The sequence below is a fragment of the Chenopodium quinoa genome, unplaced genomic scaffold (genome assembly GCF_001683475.1).
Source record: "Chenopodium quinoa cultivar QQ74 unplaced genomic scaffold, ASM168347v1, whole genome shotgun sequence".
In the NCBI taxonomy this organism is placed as follows: Eukaryota; Viridiplantae; Streptophyta; class Magnoliopsida; order Caryophyllales; family Amaranthaceae; genus Chenopodium; species Chenopodium quinoa.
The window spans coordinates 1448702-1475213 of NW_018745684.1; the positions used below are offsets into that span (position 1 = coordinate 1448702).

The 26512-nt window shown below is 33.1% G+C and overlaps 3 protein-coding genes across 3 annotated transcripts; 2 read left to right on the plus strand and 1 right to left on the minus strand.

Moving 5' to 3' along the window:
• Positions 1 to 5557: 5557 nt before the first annotated feature.
• On the plus strand, positions 5558 to 9169 carry LOC110717813. The gene is made up of 5 exons (XM_021896593.1): positions 5558 to 5866; positions 6209 to 6322; positions 7312 to 7386; positions 8150 to 8215; positions 8827 to 9169. The coding sequence occupies exons 1-5, from the start codon at positions 5564 to 5566 to the stop codon at positions 8944 to 8946; spliced, it is 678 nt and encodes a 225-aa protein (XP_021752285.1). The 5' UTR covers positions 5558 to 5563; the 3' UTR covers positions 8947 to 9169.
• Positions 9170 to 16968: 7799 nt separating this feature from the next.
• LOC110718230 (acyl-coenzyme A oxidase 2, peroxisomal-like) lies at positions 16969 to 21364 on the plus strand. The gene is made up of 7 exons (XM_021897050.1): positions 16969 to 17750; positions 18032 to 18147; positions 18687 to 19567; positions 19896 to 20075; positions 20169 to 20335; positions 20461 to 20584; positions 20896 to 21364. Exons 1-7 carry the CDS (start codon positions 17257 to 17259, stop codon positions 21049 to 21051), a joined length of 2118 nt encoding a protein of 705 aa, XP_021752742.1. The 5' UTR covers positions 16969 to 17256; the 3' UTR covers positions 21052 to 21364.
• Positions 21365 to 21855: 491 nt separating this feature from the next.
• LOC110718231 lies at positions 21856 to 26073 on the minus strand. The gene is made up of 5 exons (XM_021897052.1): positions 24958 to 26073; positions 24793 to 24870; positions 24077 to 24294; positions 22860 to 23083; positions 21856 to 22574 (listed from the first exon to the last, which is right to left on the minus strand). Exons 1-5 carry the CDS (start codon positions 25847 to 25849, stop codon positions 21914 to 21916), a joined length of 2073 nt encoding a protein of 690 aa, XP_021752744.1. The 5' UTR covers positions 25850 to 26073; the 3' UTR covers positions 21856 to 21913.
• Between the last annotated feature and the right edge of the window lie 439 nt (positions 26074 to 26512).

The window sequence follows — 26512 nt, forward strand, 5'->3', positions numbered from 1 at the left end:
ATACTACTCTATTTGTGCATGAAATACCAAACCATTAAACTTTGTTTTAATTCAAAACAATAATTAACTTTGTTTTATAATTATAATATCATAATAATAATTCATAAAGTATTATTAACATTGTATTTTGGTCAAAAGAACATGATATATGGTGCATGTAGCACGTACTATGTATGCAAGAAAATATTGTTTTTTTTTTGGTAACAATTACGAAGCATGCAAGAGAAGCTGCAGTGGCACGGAGACGAAGGAAAAAGGCAAGAGCCGCAGCAGCACCTTGCGGGCTGCAGCACCCAGTGAGGAAAGATGAGCCAAAGGCGGCAGCGGTGGGCAGCAAGGTCGATAAAAGAAGACAGCAGTGGTGGTTCGACTTCAATTGTAGTACGCGAGAGGAAGAAAGCAAGGGGGAGAAGAGGAAGACCCTAGGTTTAAGAGAATAAAGAAGAGAAAGGAATTCTGATTTTTGGTGTGAATGAATGAAGGGGATTAAGGGTCTATTGATAGGTGATTAAGGATGGAAAAAATAGAGTTCAAGAGAGTGTATAATTAAGATAAGTTTGATTAGTTAAGTGAATTTGAATGCAATTTAGCCTAGGTTAATTTATGTGGGAAATTAAATGAAAAGATGAGGAGAGAAATAGGATAAGTGTTGATTTGGTTGAAGTAGGGATTGAAATTAAGATTATCTAGAATTTAGCTACTTAAGGCTTAAGAAAAAAATAAAATAATACCATCCAATTCTAAGCCTCAATATTGTACGTGGGATATCTTCCTTTTTTTTTTTTTAATAATAATATACGAAAATCATTAAGAAAATAATTAGTTTGATAATTAAATCAGTTTATCATTAAAAATACAACTATAAAATATTTTAGATAATATCAAAATATAAATTAGTTGTAAATCATAAGATAATTAGGCTAAGGTTGTTAAGTATTATTAAGATAAAATCAGGAAAATAATATAGTTAAGTACAAAACGACGTACATTATTAATTAATAAAATATGGACCGACCAAGATCATAATTTAATTTAGAAATATGAAAATATTTAATTTGTTCGAAAGATTTTGGCGCCAAAATTTAAAATTTATTTTGGCTCCAAATTTGAAGAAATTACTAAATAATTAAGTAAGTATGTCCAAAAATTAGGGGTATTACAGTCATCATTTTTGTCGCGATTGTGAATCTTGAGGTAATTTTGAGTTTTTTTTAAATTTTTTTTAATTTTTTTTTTCATAAATATGCGAATGTTAAAATTTTGATTTCTATCAATTTTGCATTTGTGATTCCTAATCTATCATCGATAGTTATTATCTTTATAATGAACCAATATTAGAATTAAAGTGGATATTCAAATTTTTAGAGTAAAAATAATTACAATTGAACTTGTGTATAATTTCTGTAAAAAAAACTCAACACGCAATACTTTAAAATTGAACATTTAGTACATAAAAAATGAACACATTTTAACAATTTATTTTATCTATATTTTTCATTTTTAATTATATATAATGAATTTGAACCTATATAAATATATGAAAATCATGTTCATTCTCAATATACTTAATAAATGATCATATTTTTTTAATGTGTTCATTATTTTACATGCTTATTTTTTTATACTAAATGTTCATTTAATTTAATGTGTTCATATATTTTCATGAAATGGTCATTATATTAGGTATGATCCAGCTATTCTATGTGATAAATGTTCATTTTTAATATACTTATATGTTCATATATTTTTTTTACGTGTTCACTTTTTATTACTAAATGTTTATTTTTTATACGTGTTCATTTTTTATTACTAAATGTTCATTTTTTTTATGTGTTCATAATATTTCTTTTTTTACTAAATGTTCATTTTTAAGGTCGTGGTCTAATAATTTTATGATTATACGATAATCATGTTCATTTTTAATACTATACTAAATGATCATTTTATTTAACATGTTCACTTTTTAGTAAAAAATGTTTTACGTGTTTAATTTTTACTATTGAATTTTCATCTTTTTGACATGTTCATATATATATTTTTATTTAAATGTTCTTTTTATAGGGCATGGTGCAAGTACAGCTAAGACTTATTGCTCATAAATAGGTTTTATATCATATCACCTCATAGCTTACTAAATTTGCTATGTGCAAAAGCCCAAACTTATTAAAAGACCTACTCAATCAAAAGAATTGATATTTGACACTCGAAAATAGTTTTTATACTATATCACATTGTATTTTAATAAATTTGCCATGTGTAAAAGCCCAAACTTATCAAAAATCCAACTCATTCAAAAGATTTGACGGATATGACTCAGAAATTGGTTTTATACTCTGTCAGCTTAGACCTTACTAATTTGCCACATGTAAATAAAAGCTCAAACTTGCCAAAGTTTACAGATAGCTGACTCTGGCTCTGGGCCACGTGGCTCTATGCTACGACTGTCGAGTGTAATAATCCAGAAAGAATAGATAAGGCCCACGAGCGTCGCCTTGATCGTCTTTGTCTTTGTATAACTGGCCCAAGCCCATGTGCGAACTGCATGAATGTTGCCGTCTGTTTTTTTTTTTTTTTTTTTTTTTTTTTTTTTTTTTTTTTTTTTTTTTTTTTTTTTTAAGGCATGGTTGCCTTATTTGTTTCATATAAAATATACTCCTAGTTTTTCTTAAAAAAAAAAAAAAAATCCTAGTTCTATTCTTTTAAATTTTGTTTAACATTAACGTACCTTTTTTTTTTTTTTTTTTTTTGGTTGAATTAAAGTTAAATAGTTGCTACTTGATAAATATTGCAACTCTTAACCTTATCAAAACTCTAAAGATAAAATTGAAATTGCAACTCTTTACGAGACGTTAAGAGTGTAACCTGATTTTCAGGCATCTGAACTTAATTAAACTTATCAAAACTTATTTTAGTTGTAATTTGAAATTGGGTAACTTTTTTTTTTTTTTTTTTTGTGACAAGAGAAATTGGGTAACTCTTATTAGAACTTATTTTTCCTGAATTAAACTTATCTGAACTTATTAGACCTGAAATAAGTGAAAATAAGGTGAACAGAACAGACACTAAATCATCAAATTCACTTTAAAAGAATGGTAAGAGTTTGACTTCTAAATAATGATCATATACAAGTATTAGTTTGCCCCACTTATGAAATTAAGGCTTTGATTGATTGATTGGTTGATACAAGTTTGATCATATTTATAATAATGTATAATAAACAATAGTTAGATCAAGTAGTACAAATTATTGGATTAGTTTGTACAATCAATTTTTATAATTTATATTTATACATAATTAAATTTATCAAAGGTATAATTTAGCGAGTGAAAAAGTCATTATGGTACAATTAATTTAATTTAATTTACTTAAAACAAAGGAAATAATACATAACATATGATGTAATTGGTTTTAAAATCTAATTTGAACAAAATATGTTCAAATATGTTCAAATAAGTTTAGAAACATTCGATTGTTCTAATAGAATATATTCCGTACAAACTAATCTAAGCTTTAATTATCAGCTTAAGTTTTTAGTTGATCTGATTCCTTAATAGGTATTAAAAGTCAACTAAAAACTTAAGCTGATAATATAAATTTAAAGGATACTTGTATGAATTGAAGGGCGTGATAAAGTTTAAGATTTTGGTAATTTGGTTGAGTTGATATTATATATATCACGTTTAAATACTATTATTTTATGATTTTCAAAAAAAAAAAAAAACCATTATTTTAGATGATTTCAACAAATAGATTCAAAGTTAGTTAAAAAATCAAAAAGTACTCTAAATCGCAATCTTTATCATTCCATTCTCATCTAGTCATCTTAAAAATTAACAATGTTGCCAAACATAACAAGAATTCGAAAAACAAATATCATTTTTTACATATTGTGTTAGGCGATGCCATTAGCCATTTGATAGAAACTATGAGCTCCTCCAATCTAATCAATGTCATATGAGTATTTGATACTTTTATCACAGTAAAAATACAAGTTTATCACTGTAAAATGGTAAATGAATCAATAATTTTTTATTAAATATTAGCTCACAATTGTTAATAAAAATACGAAGATGTCATGCTGATTGAACATTTTTATTTATTTATTTATAATTTAGCAACTTGATAAGCGAATTTAAGTTATCAAAGTGACATAGTGGGGCTCGATCTCTCGTAAATATAGGTAAAGTCGAGTTAGATAGAAAACTATAGGTCACTAATAAACTATGAGAGAAAAGACAATTAGATAATATTAAACCACTCCAGCTATTACCTCCACTCATTTTTTTTTTATTTTTTTTTTATTTTTTTGAACATAAGCTTAAAGAATTCCACACTAGTTTATTGATCGAAGAACTAGTCATCCATTTAGCCTATTTCTTTTACGAAGAAAAAAAAAACCCGTATTACTCGTATCATATACGGAGTATGTACAATGTACTCCAACTCCATATGTGTTATTATCGAATTTATACAAAACGAGTTTGTATGGCTTTTGAAGGACCGACGCACAAGTTCTTCTAGTCAAGTTCTACTTGCTCATTACGGAGTGTTTTGGGTAAAAATATCCAAGGCTACGTGGCCTAATAAAATGGTGACACGTGTCATCAATAAGAGATTTAAAATGAATCAATCCTCAGCTGACACGTAACATCTTCAATCATTGAGAAAAAGACGGCCCCAAGGCCCAATTTCCGAGAAAAGGCCGTACAATGGCGCAACCCGACATTCCTAGGTTTCCATAACCTAGGATGGTGGCACGAATTCCAATACTCTATAAATAGAGAGAAGTTCCCCCCTAGGGAACACAGATATACACGTACACACATACATTTATTATTCACAACAAACCAGAACAGTCAATGATTGCAGATAATTAATTCTCGCCACTAGGAATATACCTGATCTCGGAATCCGAGAGGATCCCACTTTTCTTTCCGCACTTTTTACATCTTCCGAACACGTCTTATTTGATCATCGGAGGCAGAACTCCACCCAAACGGAGTTCCATTGTTTTGCAGGTACAGATGCCCGAAATCCAATCTTAATGTTGTAACTCTCTCGAGAGACACAGAAAACCCTGAAACACGAAGTACTCGTTAGCCTTCTTTTACCCGAATGGGCAACATACGTTCGATCTACTTGATCATCATTTTCATGATATCTAATCGTACAACTTTTCGCTTTGCTTGGTGTGTTGGGTTTTCCTATTTCTCTATTAGCCAACAACTTGAGCTTCTGTCCAACTATTTGTTGTACCTACATAATATCTAATCGTACAACTTTTCGCTTTGCTTGGTGTTTTGGGTTTTCCTATTTCTCTATTAGCCAACAACTTGAGCTTCTGTCCAACTATTTTTTGTACCTACAAGTACCACTCAATATTTTATTTCTTATAACATTTACTTATTCAACTTTGAAAAAATTTATATTAATAGTTTAAATTTGATGACATTGGCTATTAGAATTAGGTGACGTATATTTTGGATTATCTTAACCTGTAAGGTGTATATATATATGAAGTACTACGTAGTTGGGATTCTGTTTTTACCAACACAAAATAAACATGAATAGTAAGCAAAAAGTGACATGCATTAGGGCTTCTAGTAGTACCTCATCATATTCTACTAAAACTATCAATACTCCTTCCACTAATTTGAAAATTGCTTTACCAAACTTAGATGTTGAAAACATTGATGATAAACTTCAACTTTTTTCTGATTTAAAGCAAAAACGTATAATTAATGATGAAGATCATCAATTATTTGATGATAATCTTTTCCAAGGTCACTCAAAACCTGAAATTGATATGTCGTTACCATCTCATAACGATCATCGTCCTATGCATGGGATATATTTGCAAAATGAGGTAACCGTTTTCTTATATACTCCATTAAGCATGATGAAATAGATTTAGTGTCCTATCACAAAAAAAAAAAAAAAAAAAAAAAAAAAGTAAAAAAAAAAAGGGATTTAGTAAGAAGTTATAGTTTAAAATTTGATCTTATGCAATAGTGCAATACTATTTATATAAAGCATACTATTATATGTAATTTCTATTAAACTATATAGATCAATTGATTTATGTTCAACATGCATTATATTATAAAAAGTCAAATGTAAGTAATCATATAGTTGATAAATTTAATATTTTGTTACTTAATTTATTTCTTTAATATTTTTAATTTCGGGTTGATACTTTTTGGTGTAGGGTACAATATTAGAAAGTGCTGATGGTGACAATTCTAAAGGAAAAGAGCTTACGAAGCACAAACGATCATGTTCAACTAACGGAGATCATGGTGCTACAAGGAAGGTATCTAAGGTGAGAGATCAACAACGCAAAATTAATTTATTTTTTTTTCCTTAATATATAATTTCTTAACAAAAAAAAAAAAAAAAAATTCCAATTGCATAGGTAAAAATTATTACGTGTTAGCCAATGTCCTAGCCCTAGACTTTCCTCAAAAAATAAAATAATAAAACTATAACAGAAAGACCGTCCTTAAATAATTAATGTGACACTAAATATAAAAAGGATACAAACAAGTAGACCTGCTAACTTGAACTTATATGTGAATATATGTTGTTAAGTTCGTTGTTGCTTAGTTATGAATTATTACATTTATATAGTTCAATATATAATATAATAAGATTTTTTTTTTTAAAGAAATAATAAGAACTTGTTTTTCTTTGAAAAGAAATAATAAGAACTTGTTTTGAGTGCATGTAAATATGTGGTTTTTATTTTTTTTTTATTTTTTTTTATCATGCATCTCTCTTTATTTAATTTAATTGGCATAAATGAGGTACTTTTAAGAAAATTAATGATTTTTCTTCAAAAAAAAAAAAAGAAAATTAATGATTTTGAAATTATAAACATTTAAAGTTATAAGATCATCTTATATTTTTGGGGCTTCTAGGGTGTGATTATATATCTTTATATATTTATTTTATTTGAAGTCTTTATATACTCCCTCCGTTTCTGAAAGTTCGACTCACTTTGCATTTGCACGGTCTCTAATGAACATCTTGGACCATTAATAACTTCGGCTATGTATAAGATTTTTTTTTTTAAAAAGTTGATATCTGAATATCAGTAGGGAAATCTAATAAGACCAAACTTGTTAATTTATTTTGATTGTATAAATCATAAAATGTGGTCAAAGTTATTTTATTTTGACCACATAAATAATAAGTGAGTCGAACTTTCAGGGACGGAGGTAGTATTTATTTTGACGTGAAGGGTAAGTGATATTCGCATCAAGTCATTGATAATATAACTGTTGTTTATCTTTTGTTTATAATTCCCAGAATCGTATAAAAAGACAGAGGCGAATTGGTGACATATTACAAGATCTGCAGAATCTAATTCCTCATTCTCATAAGGTACAAGTCTTATAAATTCGATGTTGTTATTGTAAATAAAAGCCTCTTGAATCTTGATCAACCGGTTACACTACATTATCCTATTTTTAAAGTTACCTACGTACATTTGGCCCTTCGCTCCTGTGAATGTATATTGTTTGTATTGTAATGTACTTCATAAGCATCTCAAAAGAGGTTGCAAATTTTGATTTTTAAGATTAATTTTAATGATTTTTTTATTAATAAAAAATATACAAGGGAAACCAATTATTATATGAGATTTTCTTTTTAGGTGTAAATGAGGGGACAGAACATTAGGATAAATGATGTAGACGAGACATATATGATTTCAAATCTCGTGTCATCCCAAAACTTTAACTAATTAAGTTAGTTGACACCCACAAATAAATAAATCAACTTTGAATTGTATGAGTATCTAATACTTCGTATTTTAATGCAATTAAAATAATTATTCCCCTCGTTTCTAATTCATTATCTTTATAGTTTTCAATTTAATAGAATCTAATCTCTCACGTTGTGATACAATATGAAAGAATTTACTCATGTGTTGTCATGTTTAACTCGTCTCGATGTGTAAAATCACACTAATCATAATATCAACTTTTTATACATATTTGGATAAATTTATCCTCAAAAAGTTATTATTTTGATATATAAGTACTATATATGTAACAAGATCTTGCATTATTATTTTTTGCCTATTTAATTATGAAAGTCAAGGTTAAAAAAATAATGTTGCTAATTGCTACATACAATGTTGCAGAAAGACCACGCATCCATCCTTGATGATGCAGCTGAGTATATCAAATCCTTAAAGCTCCAAAATGAGGTATTTTTACTCCGTGGCCTGGTAGCTTGTAACGATGTTATCCTTTTGCATTCTCTGAAATAGTCTTTCTTTTCCCCTTTTATCCTATCGCTTTAATTCATTTCATTTTGTAAGTATTACTCGTAATAACTTGTTTGCCGGATAATAATAAACGGAGATAATGATTATCAATATTTTATAAAAATCTTTGTTAAAATAAAATAAAATTATATTTTATATAAATCTATAATTATACTCCATACCAATAATTAATAATGTTATTTATTACTGTAGTCAGGAGGACTTATGACAATGCAACTTTGTCTTCAAGAATATACATAGTTTTGATGGCACTCATAAATATCAATTATAAATTTATAATTTTGAATGTGGACAAAAGTATCTTTATATTATTATGAATTGATAGCATATAAACTTAATTACTCCCTTTGCTCCTCAAAATTCTCATTTGCCTATTGAATATTTTTTTTTTTTTTTTTGGACAACGATATTGTATAATTTTCTAGGCTACTCTTACTTATAACTGTCACGAGGTGACGAGGTTGTTCAAGTAAGCTAAGGCTAGCTAGCTAAGTATCATTTTAATCGGATTTTCCCATAATTTGACACAGATGATATTGGAATGGAATGAAAAGAGGCGGCTCCATCAGATTCAATATGGTCCAACATTTATGCCAGTTATGATGTCGCCTGCTATGTACAAGTATACAAATTCGTGCCGTAAATTTTGATACAACGAACATACCCACCTACGGACGTAATGTTATACTTATAGTCTTATACCACAGTCCACAACAATAGCATGGGGGTGCAATTTGTTGCACATCATGATCAACATTTTTGCTTTCGTTTTATATGCATGCATGAGTGTGCAAGTAGTTAATTTTAAAAATAGTATTTCATGTAAGGTTTACTAATTCGTATGTGTTTTTTTGTAATATTACAGTAGTATTATCGTGGATATTAAATATTTATATGTATTTGTTTGATTGAATTGCTTGTCATATGTTAATAGACCTGAAAAAAATATGCTTTCATTAGTAAGATTGTAAGATTATTGTTTGCAATCAAGGATTTTGCCAAACGTAGTTCATTTCCTAGTTGGCTCTAGTGATGAGCTAGAAAAGCTAAGCACAAACTAATTTATTTTTATAGTGTAGACTCTGTCGAGCGAAACTCAAGGACAATGATTTAGACTGAATTTAATTTGATACTTTTGTTACTTTAACCAATTAAACTAGCTAGTTGACATTCACCAGAGACAGACTAATTGATAGTTAGCATGATTTCACATGTATTTCGATTCACATTATAAAAAAATATTCATTCTCTTCTTCCAGCTAAAGTTGATTGATCAGTATATATAATATTCCATGTTACTCCATAAGTAATACTCCGTATTGGATGCATGGGACGATTTTGAAGTACTATATATCGGGTTAATAAATATCAAATAAGATATATTTCTATCACTTCATGCACTTGAAGTGTCTTCTACAATGCAATAGTTGAAACTTGAGAAAATCTTATCCTCATTTTCTTGTATAAAAAGGTGGTGTACATTTGTTAGACCAAGCTCCGAGTCGGTTTGTGCATTATTCATCAAATTATTTCTTAGTTCGAGTTAGTTTAGGATGTTAAATTATACTAATAAAGTTTCCACATTACTCCGTGGTTTTTAGTGGATTAATGTTATATTATGTAAACCAATGCATTTTTGATTCAGGTGAATCTTTTAACATACAGTACTATAATATAGTTTTAAATTTAATACTCGTAGTACTGTACTATATTATATTAAGACCGTAGTGAATCTTTTAACATACAGTACTATTTTATATTTTTGTGCATTATGACCGTAGAGTACTACCTTATTGACCCAATTTTGCATTTTTTTTTTCTTGAATTTTTATTACTTGGTCATGAGAATTTATTTACCTTAATCTAATTTTATTTAATAATTTTTTTCAAAAGTAATTTTTTTTTTCTTTTATTGAAGAGAAGATCAATTCATTAATAAGAAGTCATACGACATCTACAAAAGAGATCAGAAACGATAAATACAATGAAAATTTAATCAGGTAACAATTCTAATTATGTAGAACTACAATTGCGAGTGAGATTTGACATTGATGAATACCCTCGTCTTTTGAATCGCTGTCCTCTGCAACCTTCTTCTTCAAGGGGGCCTTGCGATTTTTGATAGTTTTTGAATTGAACAAAACCTGATTCAATTAATTGTAGTCGTTGATCTGACAACTGATTCAACGCCGCACGAACCACCATAAAAAAATTAGAACTTCCGATGACAAAAGAGAAATCATCTCACACTGATCAAGACCATCGTAAGGATGGGATCTATTATTATAAGCGATTAAAAAGAGATTTTGGGGCTTACCACTGATCAAGGAACCAGTGATAGCCCCTACCAATAATCACAATGGAGATCAAGGAGAGAAAGATGAAGGAGGAAAAAGGGAGAACGGGAGAAGATTGAAGGAAAACCCCAAAAAAAAACTGGAAAAACCCTAGCAAAAAACTAGGAAAAACTTAGAGGGAAAATCCTAGCAAAAAACTTGGCACTTTCAAAAGTAATTAGGTGAACAGAATAGAGCCCGAATCAAAAATTTTTTTTCACGTGTGTGGGAGCGTCCGTGAGAGGTTATTTCATAGGATTCCACAATGTATACCACTGCAATTGAATTTGGAAATTGGAATCATAGATTCTGTTATCACCTCGCAAACAATCTTACCAAAAAAAAAAAAAAAATCATCATCATTTTCTGAACAATTTTTATCAATTTTATCATAGTCATGTTGCATTACCGAGAATACAAGTGGCAAATTCTGGCAATTCCTCAAATATGATGCATAATAAAATCCAAATTAAAGGCGGTAGAAAGTGGCAATATATGTAACACAATACATTACGTATAATCAATATATACTATATAAAATTAAAACTTAGGCTAGTGCATGAACTAGGAATATGAGCCATTGGATTGTATATATAAGGAGTTGTATAACTCTTCGACAAAATGAAAGATCAAACCAGCAGTACTAAGTATGACACCTTATTCCTTCGAAACTTTCAAAGACAATAGTATTACTATGATGTCCCTTGAAAACTTAGGGGGTCATCCTCATGATCATCATCAGTCATTATTACTTGATGATATTGACCAATATCTTTCTGAAGTTCCCCTGCCACAACCCGAACCTGTATTAGCAACACCCGAACCCGAGTATTTTCTCTTGGAGGCTCCATATAAAAAAGAATATGATTTGTTTCAAGAAGGGTGTGGTCCCACACCCATCCATACACTTCCTCATGAGGTTAGTCTGCATGCTTAGCTAGGATCGTAGAGTACTAATATTACTTATAAAGAGAAATTAAATGTCTAATACTAATAATATATATATATATATATGTAGTCCTTTATAGATAATTAAATGTTGATTAAATAAGTTTTTCTAGAATGCTATTATTTCAATGCTGCACGATAATATCAGACGTCGATCGATGTTAAGAAAGTACTTTCATCTTCATACAAGTAGTAGTCTTAAAGGACAAAAATACTTCATAGGTATATCTTTTATAAATCAAATATTGCACAAAGTGTTAGCTGTTTTCTAGACTTATTACCTCATTGTACGTCCAAATAACTTCCTCAACTTAAGTTTTGTTAAAAAAAGTTCTTAATATATATTATAAAAGTATATGATGTACTGTATCATTTTTTTTTAACAATACACTCTTTACAAGAATTGATGTTGTTAACGTCACAAACAAATCCTACAGATTGCCGCCAGGATGCCAAATATATCTAGTTTCAAGTTTTGTCCGAATTTTCTTAAGTTTTCATGCGTAATATGATTAATTGGCGGTCGCACACCCACAAAAATAATAATAAAAGACTAACTAATCCTCCTAATATGTAGTAGGGTAAGTCAGGGTCGATCCTACAGAGAAGGTATTATCAATATTGTGTTGCTATGAATAATAATAGTTGAGTCAAATAAATATTGGGTTGGAATTATTATACTATTACTAACAAAAGAAAATCAAATAATAAAAACATCTAGAATTAAGTATCACCACTAGCATAATCAATACAAGACAAATTCTTACCCCAATCAATCAATTATATGTTCACAAGGAAAGGCACACCCTATAAAATACCAAAGATCTCTCCCGAGTTGTCAATGACTTCCTTAATTAACAATCAAACCTACTTCCGTGGAATCATGCAAATTAAAGACATTAATTCCGGCAATCTAACTTTCTAACAATCCATTCTACCTACTTCCGTGGAGAATTTCATACCCTTAATTAATCTATTCAAATCCATCAAAACCCAACTTCCGTTGCAGTCAAAACAATGGAATAATAACAATAACAATCCCTAATCTAGTATTGGCATAAGCACAATCAATTAAGCATGAACTATATAAACAACTAATTGAGAATTTAAAAGAATAAATCAAGTATCAATCATGGCTAGGGTTCAACCTAACCCTAAAATAAAATACTACTCAAACATAATTAAAAGATTAAATAAGGATAACAAACTCTAAAATTTCTAATCAAGTGGATGGTTGCTTGCGGCAGAACCCCCTTTATTAACCCTTAAAGATAAGCTATATATAAGCATTAGCATTAAGGAAGTAAATTGGAATTAGGAGTCTTCAAAGTCGGCAAAAACTTATCCAAAACGCCGCATTGAAGCTAGCCACAACCTGCCCGTGGCCATTGAAGTCGAGCCACGGCCTACCCGTGGTGTCTACTCCATTGGTGTATTTTTCTTGAGCAGAAACGGAGGAGCCACGACCAACCCAAGGCTTAATGCAACAAGCCACGACCAGGCCAAGGCTAAGCAATTTCCACACTATGCTCATGCAAATGCAACTTCAAGCTTGGAATGTGATCATATGATGTCAAACTCATAATCTTCTAGATGCTCCTAACTCAACTTAGCTTGCAAATGCGCTCTTCTAGGCATAAATCCTACAAAACAAATAAAGAAAGCACGCGGAGAGCAATATTGAAATATAAAGAAAAATAGCTCTAAAAGATTAAATATATATATAGAAAATATGATAGAAACACCCAAATATAACATATAAAAATGAGTATATAAATTTGTTATCAATGATTTTATTTTTAACCAGCTTACTAGTTAGTGATCACATTGTTCCATAAATGTACTAAAAACGATCCTATTCAAAACCTCTATTAAGAGCACAAGGGAATACTTTGCTCATTGTATGCCTATTTCACTCATTTAAATCAATATATATTAGATTTAGAAGCGAGCAAGAAATTCAAATGACCGAAAAAATATACATGGAGTGTATCGGCAACTGGGTGCATTTTTAAGTGTCATGTATATTTACTGATAAAACATCTCCCATATTATTGCGGAAGCGGCCCAAACCCGTATTTAACACATAGTAATCAGCAGGGAGCAGAAATAAAAAATGTGGATGATCAAGCAATAGAGGATTCTAGAGGAAAGCAGCCTATTCTGGCGGAACCTGAGCAAAGGGATGGTCCTCATCATCTGCAAGTTTCATTAAAAGTGAGTTTATTGCAATCTTCGCTTGCTTATTCATACATGGCAACATGCTGATGATAGTATGATACATTGATGTTATTGTGTGCAGTGTTCTTAGAATACAGACGTAACTATGGATCCAAGATTATAATACAGACGTAAAATCTCAGATCATTTGGATTCGATTCACGCTTAGTTAGGGTGTTGATATAAGGTTGTCAAGAAAAACCTAAGTGCATGTAAGTAATCACGTGACATGCAATGTTAGAACGAGATCAATAAAACGATGACTATATATAGTCACCATACGAATGTATATAGTAATATTGCAATCCTCATAATTGTTCATGCCAATTGTTTACGTCAATTGTGGTCTTGTTTTGTTATCTCAATATCATTGATGAATCCTCATAATTGTTCATGCCAATTGTATGTACATAGAAACGTGCACAGAAACGAAGTAGCGGGAATAGACGGAGAAGGGAGCGCATCAATGCAAACATAAAAGCCATGCAACAGTTAATTCCCCATTGCGGCAAGGTAATCAAGGTTCTCATAGTCGTATACATATCATCGTGAATTTATTTTATGACATAGATATTTGCTTCTCGTATTATTGTTATGCATATATTTATGAGTTTTTGTGGCGTAATGTTGTAGGGGAATCATGTGACCATCCTCGAGTGTGCCATTGAGCACATAAAAACCTTGAAGTTCCACATTGATGTAAATAAATACTTACGTCTTAGTACTGTTTTATTCTCTAATTTGTATTGTACTGTACTATACTGTGTTATATATTACTCACTTCTACGGTTCTACCTTATTTGCGGCATTATTGCATCTCTTTTGTTGCATACTATATTGGTTTTGACCACAGTTAACTATAATTTATTAAACAACAATAAATGTATACAATATGTTACATTATAAATATATGTGAATGTCAACTAATTTAGCCAATTACCCTGTATGTAAAGTTATAAGATGTTGTACGTTATTGTACTCTATATATATTTATTTTTAAAAGTATGAGTTTATAACGCATTGAGCTTATGTATGTGATTGTCAACAAATTAATTTAGTCAATTATCTCGTATGTAAAGCTATAACTTATAAGATAGTACATTATTATTGCATTTAACTATATTACAAGCAAGTATGAGTTTATAACACCTGGACTTACAAAATGCAGGCACTTTCAAGATCAAGAAGTGAACAAGGCCAGTTTCAAACTCCATATGGAACCCAAATGATGACGCTGCCATGGCCTAGGATGTTACATGGAATTGGATCCGGACCATGGCTTTGGGGGCCTCAAGTAACCGATCAAAATGGATATCCAACACTTAATCCTATACTTGGACAAGACTGTTTTGGTAGTGGTGTTCAAATCCAACCAATGTCTCATGCTCAGCAGGTTCCATTCACACCAATATTGTGCCGTCTACCATGTTACACCACTCCAATCATGTCACCACCAACACCCGCTGTATTGCCCTTTGCACCTCCTCAATCGCAATCCACCCCCACCCCGTTCTTTTAATCAAGCGCCTCACTTTTAGTCCTCGACAAGTTGATGGCACATTTAGCCTACTTAAGTAAACACCAGTGCACATTATACGTTGTACGTAGTTTGTAGTAGACTAGTAGTAACTAGTAATACCACATGTATTAAAGTGAGTTTATTTCTGTCAACGATGTAGTCGTATGTATATAAAAAATATCTTGTAGTTGTGCCTAGAAGCCTGGAATCATAGTAAGACTATGTAATTCAGGCATTTAGCTAGCCTGGTATCATTTTTGTAATGCAAGGGTTGTAATATACCAAGTATGTATACATGAGTTTATGTTCTTTTGGGCTTTAACTTGCTTACTTGGGCCAACAAAATACGCCAAAATTCGTGGGTCAATATGGGTTTATTTCACGTTTAATTAACTTTGATAGATTTGGCAATATTTGGCTGTTAAATTTGATTCTTTTCAAAGTATTTTCTTGAAATTCATACTAGTCCCTTATTAAAAATCCAGTTTGATACAAAGATTCTTTTAAGGGATTGAGTCAAATTATTAAATTTCCTTTTGTTAATATCTTGTATTTTTTTTTTGGTTTTTTTGAATCCTTTGTTAGAAGATACTGATACAATACTAAAAGTTTCTACTCTTCTCTATCTTCGATTTGGGAATGAGTAGATAATACTTGGAAGAAAATCGTTGAAATAATTTCAAATTTTGTCATTAAAATAGTGAACAATCAAATTAAATTGTTAGTGGACAATCTCAACCAAAAGTTTAAGCTGATGGTTGAAATCCAAGATCGGTTTATATACTCTATCATGCCCCCTCACATGAGAGCCAATTGAGCTTGAAGTTTGGATATAGCATGGGCCCCACCATACACAGTGTTTAATATTCCACTTTGAAAGAAGAGGTGGATGAGATCCAAACCCGTGACCTTTGTGTCACGCTGGCTCTGATACCTTGTTAATGGTCCATCTCAACCAAAAGGTTAAGCTGATAGTTGAGGCTCAAGATCAATTTATATACTCTATCATAAATGTTATACATAAAAAAAATGGTACAAAATAGTATTACGCTTTAATCTAATGTCTTGAACACTATTCATCTACTATATTATTTGGATTAGTTAAACGAGTCGATGTCCAATGCATTATTGTTTTCTCGCATAACGCAACGAACTTACAATTACAATTTGGACGTGATAAAGATCACAAATTTTATATGTGGCTGGCATCGTGTGGCGGGGTTAATTATTGTGGGGTTACTTATTGGGATCCTCGATCGGTCAGAGATTACTCTAACACAGAAAACGTGCAAATCGATCGAGTAAATTTAGAATAAGTAACCCCGACCGACTGAGTAACCTCTAAATAACTAACCTTGGAATAAGTAGTCCCGGCGAAAACGCGTTAACCGACTGAGTAACTTCAGAATAAGTGACCTTTGACCGATTAAGTAACCTCGACCACACGGTATGACAAGCCACACAAAAAAAGCACCGACGTGGAGTGCATTAATGTTTTCTCGCGTAAAGCAACGAACTTACCAAAATAATTGTAAGTTGGAAAGAAGGAAACAATTTGGACGTGATGAAGATTGAAGATCAGATAATGGAGATGGGTTGATCACTTGACCGAAGAACACACATAATGTCCTACTCAACAATCATATCTTCATTCATACCTCTCTCTATGTTTTCATTGGACGGAGCGTCTAACAACCTTATTATTTTATATAATTTTATGACAGAAAATGCGTCAGTAGTATAAATTACACCCGCCAAAACTATATCCTATCACGCAACTCCACGTATTCAAATTATTACCGGATTACAACGCAATATATTTTTTTTAATATAGAAAGTCATCCATAATTCCATATTTATCAAAGAAAATTGCCCCAAAAATAAAAAATAAAAAAAATTCTTGAAAAAAATCCCAAAAAAATAAAAAATCATTCAAAATGCAAAGAAGATCGGAGAAGATGAATCAAACGGCGGAGGAAGAAAATTTATCAGAGAATTTATCAATCATCAACCGTCGGATCGAACGGCTGAGATTGCATCTGCACCCAATAATCATCAAGAATGAAATTACATCATCAATGGAGGTTGAAAGATGCAGGGGAGAAGGAGGAGGAGAGAAAGAAAAGGGGAAGAAGGCAGCCATGGAAGTAAATATGGAAGCTTTATCAGATTACATGAGAGGAAAATACAGAGATATTCAAGAAAAAGTGTATGAATATTTTAAAGGAAGACCTGAACTTCAAACCCCAATTGAAATCTTAAAAGATGATCATAGAGAATTGTGTTTGAAACAACTTGTGGGTTTGGTTAGAGAAGCTGGAATTCGTCCTTTTCGATTTGTTGTTGATGAACCTTCTAAGTATTTTGCGATGATTGAAGCTGTCGGGGGTATTGATATGTCTCTTGGGATTATAATGGGTGTTCAATACAGGTACTAAATTTTGTTTTATGTGTAACGTTGTCATCACGGAAACTTGTATACAATGGGTGTATTTAATTAGACTCGAGTCACATTAAAGTCGACTTTGTGATGGTGTGAGTCGTGCAACTTTAATGTGATTTGGGGCAACCCGTAACCAAGTTTTGGTAACAGCCTTACAGGCAATATACCCGTTTTATACAAAACTTTCGATCTTGAGTGAGTATTGTTATAATATTGTGTCTTTTGGTTGATTTGATTTGATTTGTTTGGTGAATGTGGATGTGGTGCAGTTTATGGGGAGGCTCAGTGCTGAATTTGGGAACTAAAAAGCATAAAGATAAGTACTTTGATGGAATTGACAACCTTGATTATATGGGTTGTTTTGCTATGACAGAACTTCATCATGGTAAAATTAACATTCCCTTTACTGTGTGATGACATGAGATATTTTTACAATTTGTACTAGTACTTAATTTATGCTCCTTGTGTCCAAATTTGATTGACCAATTTAGTTTAAATTACACTATCAATGTAAACATTACTCCGTTATTTTAATTTCGGACAGAAACAGTATAAGAAAGCTAAAAAATTTCAAAGCATGTTTTAGAGAACCTACAAGGTATAGATTCATGATTCTTTTAACTAATTCATGTTGGATTAACAGTATCTAGTTGTGAGAACTTGCAATATGTTTTGTAACTTGCACAATCCTTTTATGACCATGTAATTATAGTTATATCTTTATTTAGTAGTTTTGTACCGAGTATATAATTTTATCTTCTCAATATTAACAGATTGATTATATTTATCATTACCAATACTCCATGAGACCATGACTGTGTAAAGGTTTCTATCTGAGGAACTGATTGTTAACACATTGCTGTCTAGTGACATGTTAGAATATCTTTTTATGTCTAAATTTAATTGATATTTTGTGTATGGAAGGCTCAAATGTCCAGGGCCTGCAGACTGTTGCAGTATTCGATCCCATCACAGACGAATTCATAATAGACACACCTAACGACGGGGCCATTAAATGGTGGATTGGAAATGCAGCTGTTCATGGCAAGTTTGCTACAGTCTTTGCAAAGCTAATGTTGCCATCTCATGATGCCAAAGGTGTTACTGATATGGGTGTCCATGCCTTCATTGTTCCTATTCGGGATATGAAGACTCATGAAGTTCTTCCGGGAATTGAAATACATGATTGTGGTCATAAGGTTGGCCTGAACGGAGTGGATAACGGAGCTCTGCGATTCCGTTCTGTGAGAATCCCCCGAGATAACTTGCTAAATCGCTTTGGGGATGTTTCACGTGATGGCAAGTATACTAGCAGTCTTCCCACCATCAACAAACGATTTGCAGCCACCTTAGGAGAACTTGTAGGAGGAAGAGTTGGCCTTGCTTATTCTTCTGTTGGTGTGCTTAAAATTGTATCTACCATAGCCATTAGATACTCTCTTTTAAGACAGCAATTCGGGCCTCCAAAGCAACCGGAAGTTAGTATTCTTGACTATCAATCTCAGCAGCATAAGCTGATGCCCATGTTGGCATCAACCTATGCTTTCCACTTTGCAACACTAGATCTGGTAGATAAGTATTCCGAGATGAAGAAGACTCACGATGATGAGCTCGTGGGTGAGGTCCATGCTCTTTCAGCTGGTCTAAAGGCATATGTGACTTCATTTACTGCAAAGTCGATAAGTATCTGCAGAGAAGCCTGTGGAGGTCATGGTTATGCTGCTGTGAACAGGTTTGGCAGCTTAAGGAATGATCATGATATATTTCAGACATTTGAAGGTGATAATACGGTGCTTCTGCAACAGGTATGATCAAACTCCTTGGTATTTTGTTAATGAGCCAATAATTAATTTGCTTTCCCATGTGCATCTTTGCCTTTCCTATATAGTAAAAGATTTTAATTGTTGATTAGCTTTAATAACCTTGTAAGATGTAATTGTTGCCTCTATGCTCAATTACTGTATAGTAGGTTCGTGATCAGATTGGGCTCTCAGTCTTGTCTTTTTTTTCATTGATCTGCTACAATGATTACTGTACTACCGTTGAATATTTTTACTGCTACAATCTCGTATGTTGTAGTAGTGTTGGGGTATATGATGACTTCAGGAAGCTGACTTGCTGCCAAATACACAGGTTGCAGGGGATCTATTGAAAAGGTACCAGGAGAAGTTCCAAGGGGGTGCTATTGCAGGGACATGGAACTATTTGAGGGAGTCAATGAATGCATATCTCTCTGCTCCGAATCCTGTGACTGCTCGTTGGGAAGGTGAAGAGCATCTTAGAGATCCACAATTTCAGCTGGACGCTTTCAGGGTAACTGGCTTGACATAATGGTCTATAATTGTTGTTATTCACCTATAAACAGGATGTTTGTATTAATGTTGAGTTTTTATTTTTTTGTTGCAGTACCGAACATCAAGGCTTCTTCATAGTGCTGCATTGCGTCTCCGAAAGCACTCCAAAACTCTAGGCAATTTTGGTGCTTGGAATAGATGCTTAAATCACCTTCTTACGCTAGCAGAGTCTCACATTGAATCTGTCATACTTGCAAAATTCATTGATGCTGTAAAAAGGTTTATTTTTCACCTTCTTTCGCTGACCTCATATCAATATTTCAAGCCCCTCTTCCTGGTTATATTTCTTTCAAGTCTCCTATGTTTATTCACTGATGCTTATTTGTGATCCTTTTATTCCTCAGCTGCCCTGATGAGAGCAGCCGTGCTGCTTTAAAACTTGCCTGCGATCTATATGCATTGGACCGCATTTGGAATGACATAGGAACTTATCGCAATGTGGATTATGTAGCTCCCAACAAAGCTAAGGTATTGTTTCCTAGATATTTACTTCAGATTATTTACCTTCTTTTTGCAGGATGTTACTTTGCTTCATATCATTTGATAAAATAAGAGAAAGTAAGATTTTGCAAAATTATTTTGAATACAATTGATTTCTTATCAGTCGAGGGTGTAGAAATCATGTTATCATTCAAAAGGAACAGTATTTCAAATGCCTAAAATGTTTTTTTAGCAAGAATATTATGCTAGCATCCATTTTCTGTAAGAGCAATTTAATACGTTTCTGGCAAGTTAAAATTAGTGCAGTGCTTATGTTCAAATCAATGGCGGTTTTGCAGGCTATCCATAAGCTGGTAGACTATCTTAGCTTTCAAGTAAGGAATATAGCAAAGGAGCTAGTTGATGCTTTTGACCTTCCAGACGGTGTTACTCGTGCCCCGATAGCAATGCAAAAGGAAGCTTATACACAGTATACACAACAGGTTGGATTCTAGATCTGGAAACAGGGATTGATTGCCCATAAAAGGGAAAAAAATTATTCTGTAACTTTGTTGGATTGATTCCCACGGCCAAATCCTTTTTTCATCCATGGTATCTTTGGGGGTGTGGAGGATTGGAGTAGAAGTCCCTATGAGGCCGTGACAGTAGAAGACGCCCTTGCTGTTTTTGGCTTGGATCAAATGTATCTAAATCGTCTGCTCTTCTGCATTTTATACACATTGTTATACCTGAGTGAGCATATTACTAGTTAGAATATTTATTTATGTGTTCTGTCCACTGAATAATTGGCTATTCGTTATGTTCAAACAATTCTTTTATGAAAAATCATTAATTTCTTCAGAAGAATAGACTTTTAAAAGAAAACATTTCAGATACATTTTAGCATAAAGGAGTTGCAGTTACATTTGGCTCTCGTTAGACATTATTTTGACACGAGTCTTCTAAGATGCTGTGCTGATGTTTGTACGAGCATGCAGTTTCTTTGGCATCTCAATCTCAGGTTTGACATAGAATAAGAAGAAAATTGAAGGAGGAGAGTATCTGATTGTTTAATTGTGCAACTTTGTGCAAGGTTCTCAAGCACTCAACGTAATGCAACTAATAGATTCAAGTTTTCCTAATCAATGTCAACAATCTTTATTTACATGACCCTTTCATGCAGGCCAAGTGCCTGTTCAGATAACAGATGATGTTAAATAGGGATGAAAAGGCAGGCACTGATTTGAAATTCTTGCTTTTCTGGCTAATTGTTCTACCAGTTTTGCAGACGCCGCATTATAATTCTGAAACTTGATGTATTAGAAGCAAAATGCTCAGATATATTTTCAGTAGTAATTACATGGACCTTTCAGAGTTTCAGTATCTGAAAGGTCTAGGATTCAAATATGCAAGACGAGCTGCTTCATTTTTCTGTCTAATATCCTCGTAGAGTTTCAAGGAAGCCTCGGAGAATTTGGTTAGTTTATCAAGCACCTTTGTCAAACTCGTGTGGATAGAGCCCAAATTCTCAGATTTACCCTCATTGGCATCTTCGTCCTTCCCCTCTTGTAATTCGCCATTGCTTTCTGAAACTGCTCTCTCCTTTTTCTCCTCTGCCTGCTGCTGTTGCTTTATCAGTTGCTGCAGGTCGGACAAGAAGTTTTTAATTGCATCACTGACCTCTTCAGAAGGCAAAGCTTTGATCCCTGCTGACCAATCACGACACAGGACAAATATTGGTGGGGCCACGACACGGCGAGGGGAGAATGGCCTTCTGCTACCTCGACCACGTTCCTGTGGCTGCAGCACACAATTTTGTAGCCATCCATTGATAGCTTCCACGTAGGATGTGAGGCTATTCATCCAGTCCGCGAAACTGAGACCAAAGCACTCGAATTCATACTGGAGTTGAGCCATTATTTGCTTATGTGCTTCGCTTCCCAAGGTCCCCATAGCAGTCTTAGCATGGTAAGCTAATGATATTGTTATGTATTGTGCATGATGGCATTCCAACATGGCTTTCCACATCCTTATAAATCTGCACGAAATCCACAAATCATTAACTCATTCCATAATTTTGATGAAAAATGGTAAAATTTACTTAACTTAAAAGACAATACAAGACATGGGAATGACAAGGCCTGTAGTTTACGACTAGGTAGAGGTGCTAACGGTCTATCATGGCTGTGCCAATTAGTTAGGAAGATGGTCGAGCCATCTACTTCGCTTTCTATTATTCCAAATTTCTTTTATTACATCTATCATTTGGTATATTCCCTATCCCAAGTTCCTGCCAGAAAAAGGAACTGAGTTGATATCTTACGCAGTAATCAATTCAGTAAGTTGGGGCTGTAATTCTTCATCTCTCATTTTCTCAATGCGCTTTGCTATGGAATCAACAGCATGAAGGGCCACTCTGATGCGTGAGTGCAGATCTTTTACAGCTGCTCTGGTTTTGTCAATTACATGAGTACTAACATCCTTTGCAAACTGATGGCGGAGTTGGTCACATTTCCTTTCATACTGCTTCCTGATGACTTCACTGGCCTAATGATTAATAAGATAAAATCACTAAATCAGAGAAACTCTTAACTCTAAAACAGATAAAAGGTAAAAATGAGAATACTTGCACTAGCTCCCCTATCTCTCCCTATAATAACATATTAGGCGTAAAACATCACTATACCACCCTTATCTGAGGTACTTTCTGAATTTTAATGTGAAACATCTATTTTTGAGACGGAGCAAGTACTTTATCACCAAGCAATAAAGACAACTCACTGTCCTTAAATGATGATTTTTGAACACTCCTCCAGTGCATTCCTTTCTGTTCGTTATAAAACCGGTACAGGACTTCACAATATTCTAATTTAAGTCCTGCTACAGTTGGATTATTCCTGATTTCTTGACAGGCTTCAAACCTAAAGGGGCTAAATACCTCATGGTATCATAATCGCTCCGTAACTTACAGATGGTGATAGGGAACCTGCACATCAGTGTTAGCCTTTTCCAATTTTCGATATAAGCCTAGGTTGCATAATGTAGAAGACAAAAATCAACCTAACCTCACCAAGTCACCAACAGTTCAATGATGTTTGATCAAATAAGAATACCACACAAAGTTGTGACATTTTTCATAAATAGAAAGTTCATCTCATCCGCAAAGAGCAAAAACAATGTTTATATCATCTTCATTTCAGAGTAGTCTATGCATGAAATTCAGGGTTTATAAATGCTACACTGATTAGGAACTACATATGTCAACAAAGGTCAACACACTTGTTACACTTCTCTTTGGAAAGCTAAACACGGTAAACAATTCCCTAGCAGGGAAATAAATCATCTTACACCCAAACATTGCAATTTTCTTGGTCAAGTTTGCTCGTAATTGAGAAACAGATTACCCAAGTGGAATATTCTCAAAAATGATCTCACACAAATGATAACTAGTAATAATTTAACCTTCCATTATCCTGTGTACCCTAGCAACTAGAAAACATCAAAATTCAGTTCACATGGAAAGAATGCAAGTAGAAATACCTTGACTTCATCATATAACTTTCTCTCCCATGCATAGAGCCTGTCTAGAGTGGAGGAATGACTTCCTGAAATCATGCAAAAATCTTCTACACACTCACTACCACTGTCATCGGCATCATCTTTAGATGCAGAGGCAAGAGGATTCCTTGATGATGACGATTGTGAAGATGTAGACCGGTTCCATACAATCATCTTGGGCACATTTTGTTGCTGAAGATCTATGGGTAGCAACAACAAAATCTTCATCAAATATGAACTAGAAAGATCAATCATTTTCAAGTACTGTACAAAATTGCAGTAGCAAATTAAACATTAACTTAATCAAAATAGGAAACAATGCCAGTCAAGCCTTAATTCGGCTACTGATCTTGAATAAGAAACCAAATTCACCAACTAAGATTATTTGCTTCACAACCTAAAACGGCAACAAAGTGAATACAATGTAGACTCTATAACCCTACCCATTCAAGCATGATTAAAATGCTTAAAGCACAAACCTATGCAAGTCAGGATAAAAATAACCATTACACCCAACAATATGACATTATATCAATAATAAACCATTTGTAATTGTTAAGACATTCCCTCTGACTATCACCCAATAATCACAACCCACATCATTTAGGAGACTCAAAAACTCTTTTTCCGAACATCCCAAAATAGTAATGCTATACACGAGTACATTCATTATATAGCAATAGACGATTAAAGCTCACCATTAGCATCATGAACACTTTTGCCACGACAAAAAACCAAAGGACAAGCTGCTAAAAGCTCCGATGAAGATGAGCCTCCTACAAACATAAAAAATGTACATATATTACATTTCACATGAATAACACATCCAATTTCCTACAAAATCAAACACAAAAATACAGTACCTTTGGCCTCGGCATACCCGACCTGAATTTTATTAGCTTCAAACATCCTAGCAACCTCTTTACCCGATTCAGAAGCTCTAAAAAACCGGTGCTCAATATCCTTAATACTCGACACAAAATCCTTAGCTCTATGTGTAATAAATTCAGACGGATCCTCCCTTTCTTCACCCAAATCTTTCTCCTTTTGCCCAGAATTACTATCACCACCCCCTATTTTACTAACCCCACCCTCAACCTTTTGTAAATTTCCAACACTACCCTCTTCACCCCACAACCTTATACTCCCACCAACACCACTTTCAGGCCCATTACAACCCAAACCCACAAACCGAAAACTCTCGGGTTCGGGTTCGGGTCTGGGCTTTTCATCTCCGGGTTCAAAGTAATCCCAAGAAGCTTCCGATTCAGGAAGAAGCGGCGGCGGCGGAGGTGGCGGCGGAGGCATCGGAAAAACCAAGGAATCATCATCATTATTATCAACGAAACTATGAATGTTAGTACTAGGATTATACCTTAAAGTAACAGCAACACTGCCACTTCCGCCGACAACGCCGGATTTCATGCAACTTAATCCGGGTTCCGAGGAACAAACCTCGACAACATCGTCATGTGAAAGGGAAGGAGAAGGGTGGTAAGAAGAAGAGTGAGAAGGAGTTTTGTCGAGTTGATCAGTGTTGTGAGTAGGAGAGAGAGAAATTGAAGATTCAATCAAAACTTCAGCTTCTGCAAATCGACGAAGTGAAATGCCGATGTTTTTGAGGGATTGAATGTAGGAAATATGAGCAGCTGCTAGATTGTATCTTGAATTAATTGCTTGGTTAATTAGGCGTTTTCTTTGTTTGCACATTCCTAGTGCTGCTGTTTTTTCTGGTTTTGAGTTTGAACTTCCCATTTTTTAAAAAGTTTTGATTTTGAGGAAATGTTAAAATTTGAGAATAATGAGGTTATGAGGGTTGATGGAGATTTAGGAGAAGAAGCTGACATGTAGAATGATGGTGGTATTAGTGGGAAAAGCGATTTTAAAGTTGAAAAAAAAAAACAGCAGTAATGAAAAGAGTGAGAGATATGATATGGGAGGCCTCGAAAAGCGTGTAATTACTGATTACTGTTCAGTAATGAAAATATTTTGGTTAGTCTACCAGATAAATTACTCATCTTTAGTACTTGTAACGGTAGTAAGTATTTATTACTTTATTAGTGGTATGGTAATCCAACTCAACACTAAATATATTCGTAAACTATGATTATGAGTTGAGCAGCGGATTGATTATTTAATCAATTACGGATGATAAGATTTGATCTCAAGTTTTGGATAAAAGGGTATAAAACCAACTAAGTTAATTTTAAGAGGGATTATAAAGGAAAGGTTAGATTAATGGAAAAGGGAGGATGTTTGTTTGAGTGGAGAGGAGCAAGAGGGAAAACCTCTGAGAAAATTCAAGGGTGTAAATGTGTGTCAGTAAGAATTAGGAGAGTGGGGACCCAAGCAGAAATTCTAGTACTGTACAATATACTAAATGTTGTTATTTCACGGCCTTTAATGGAACTCTAATAA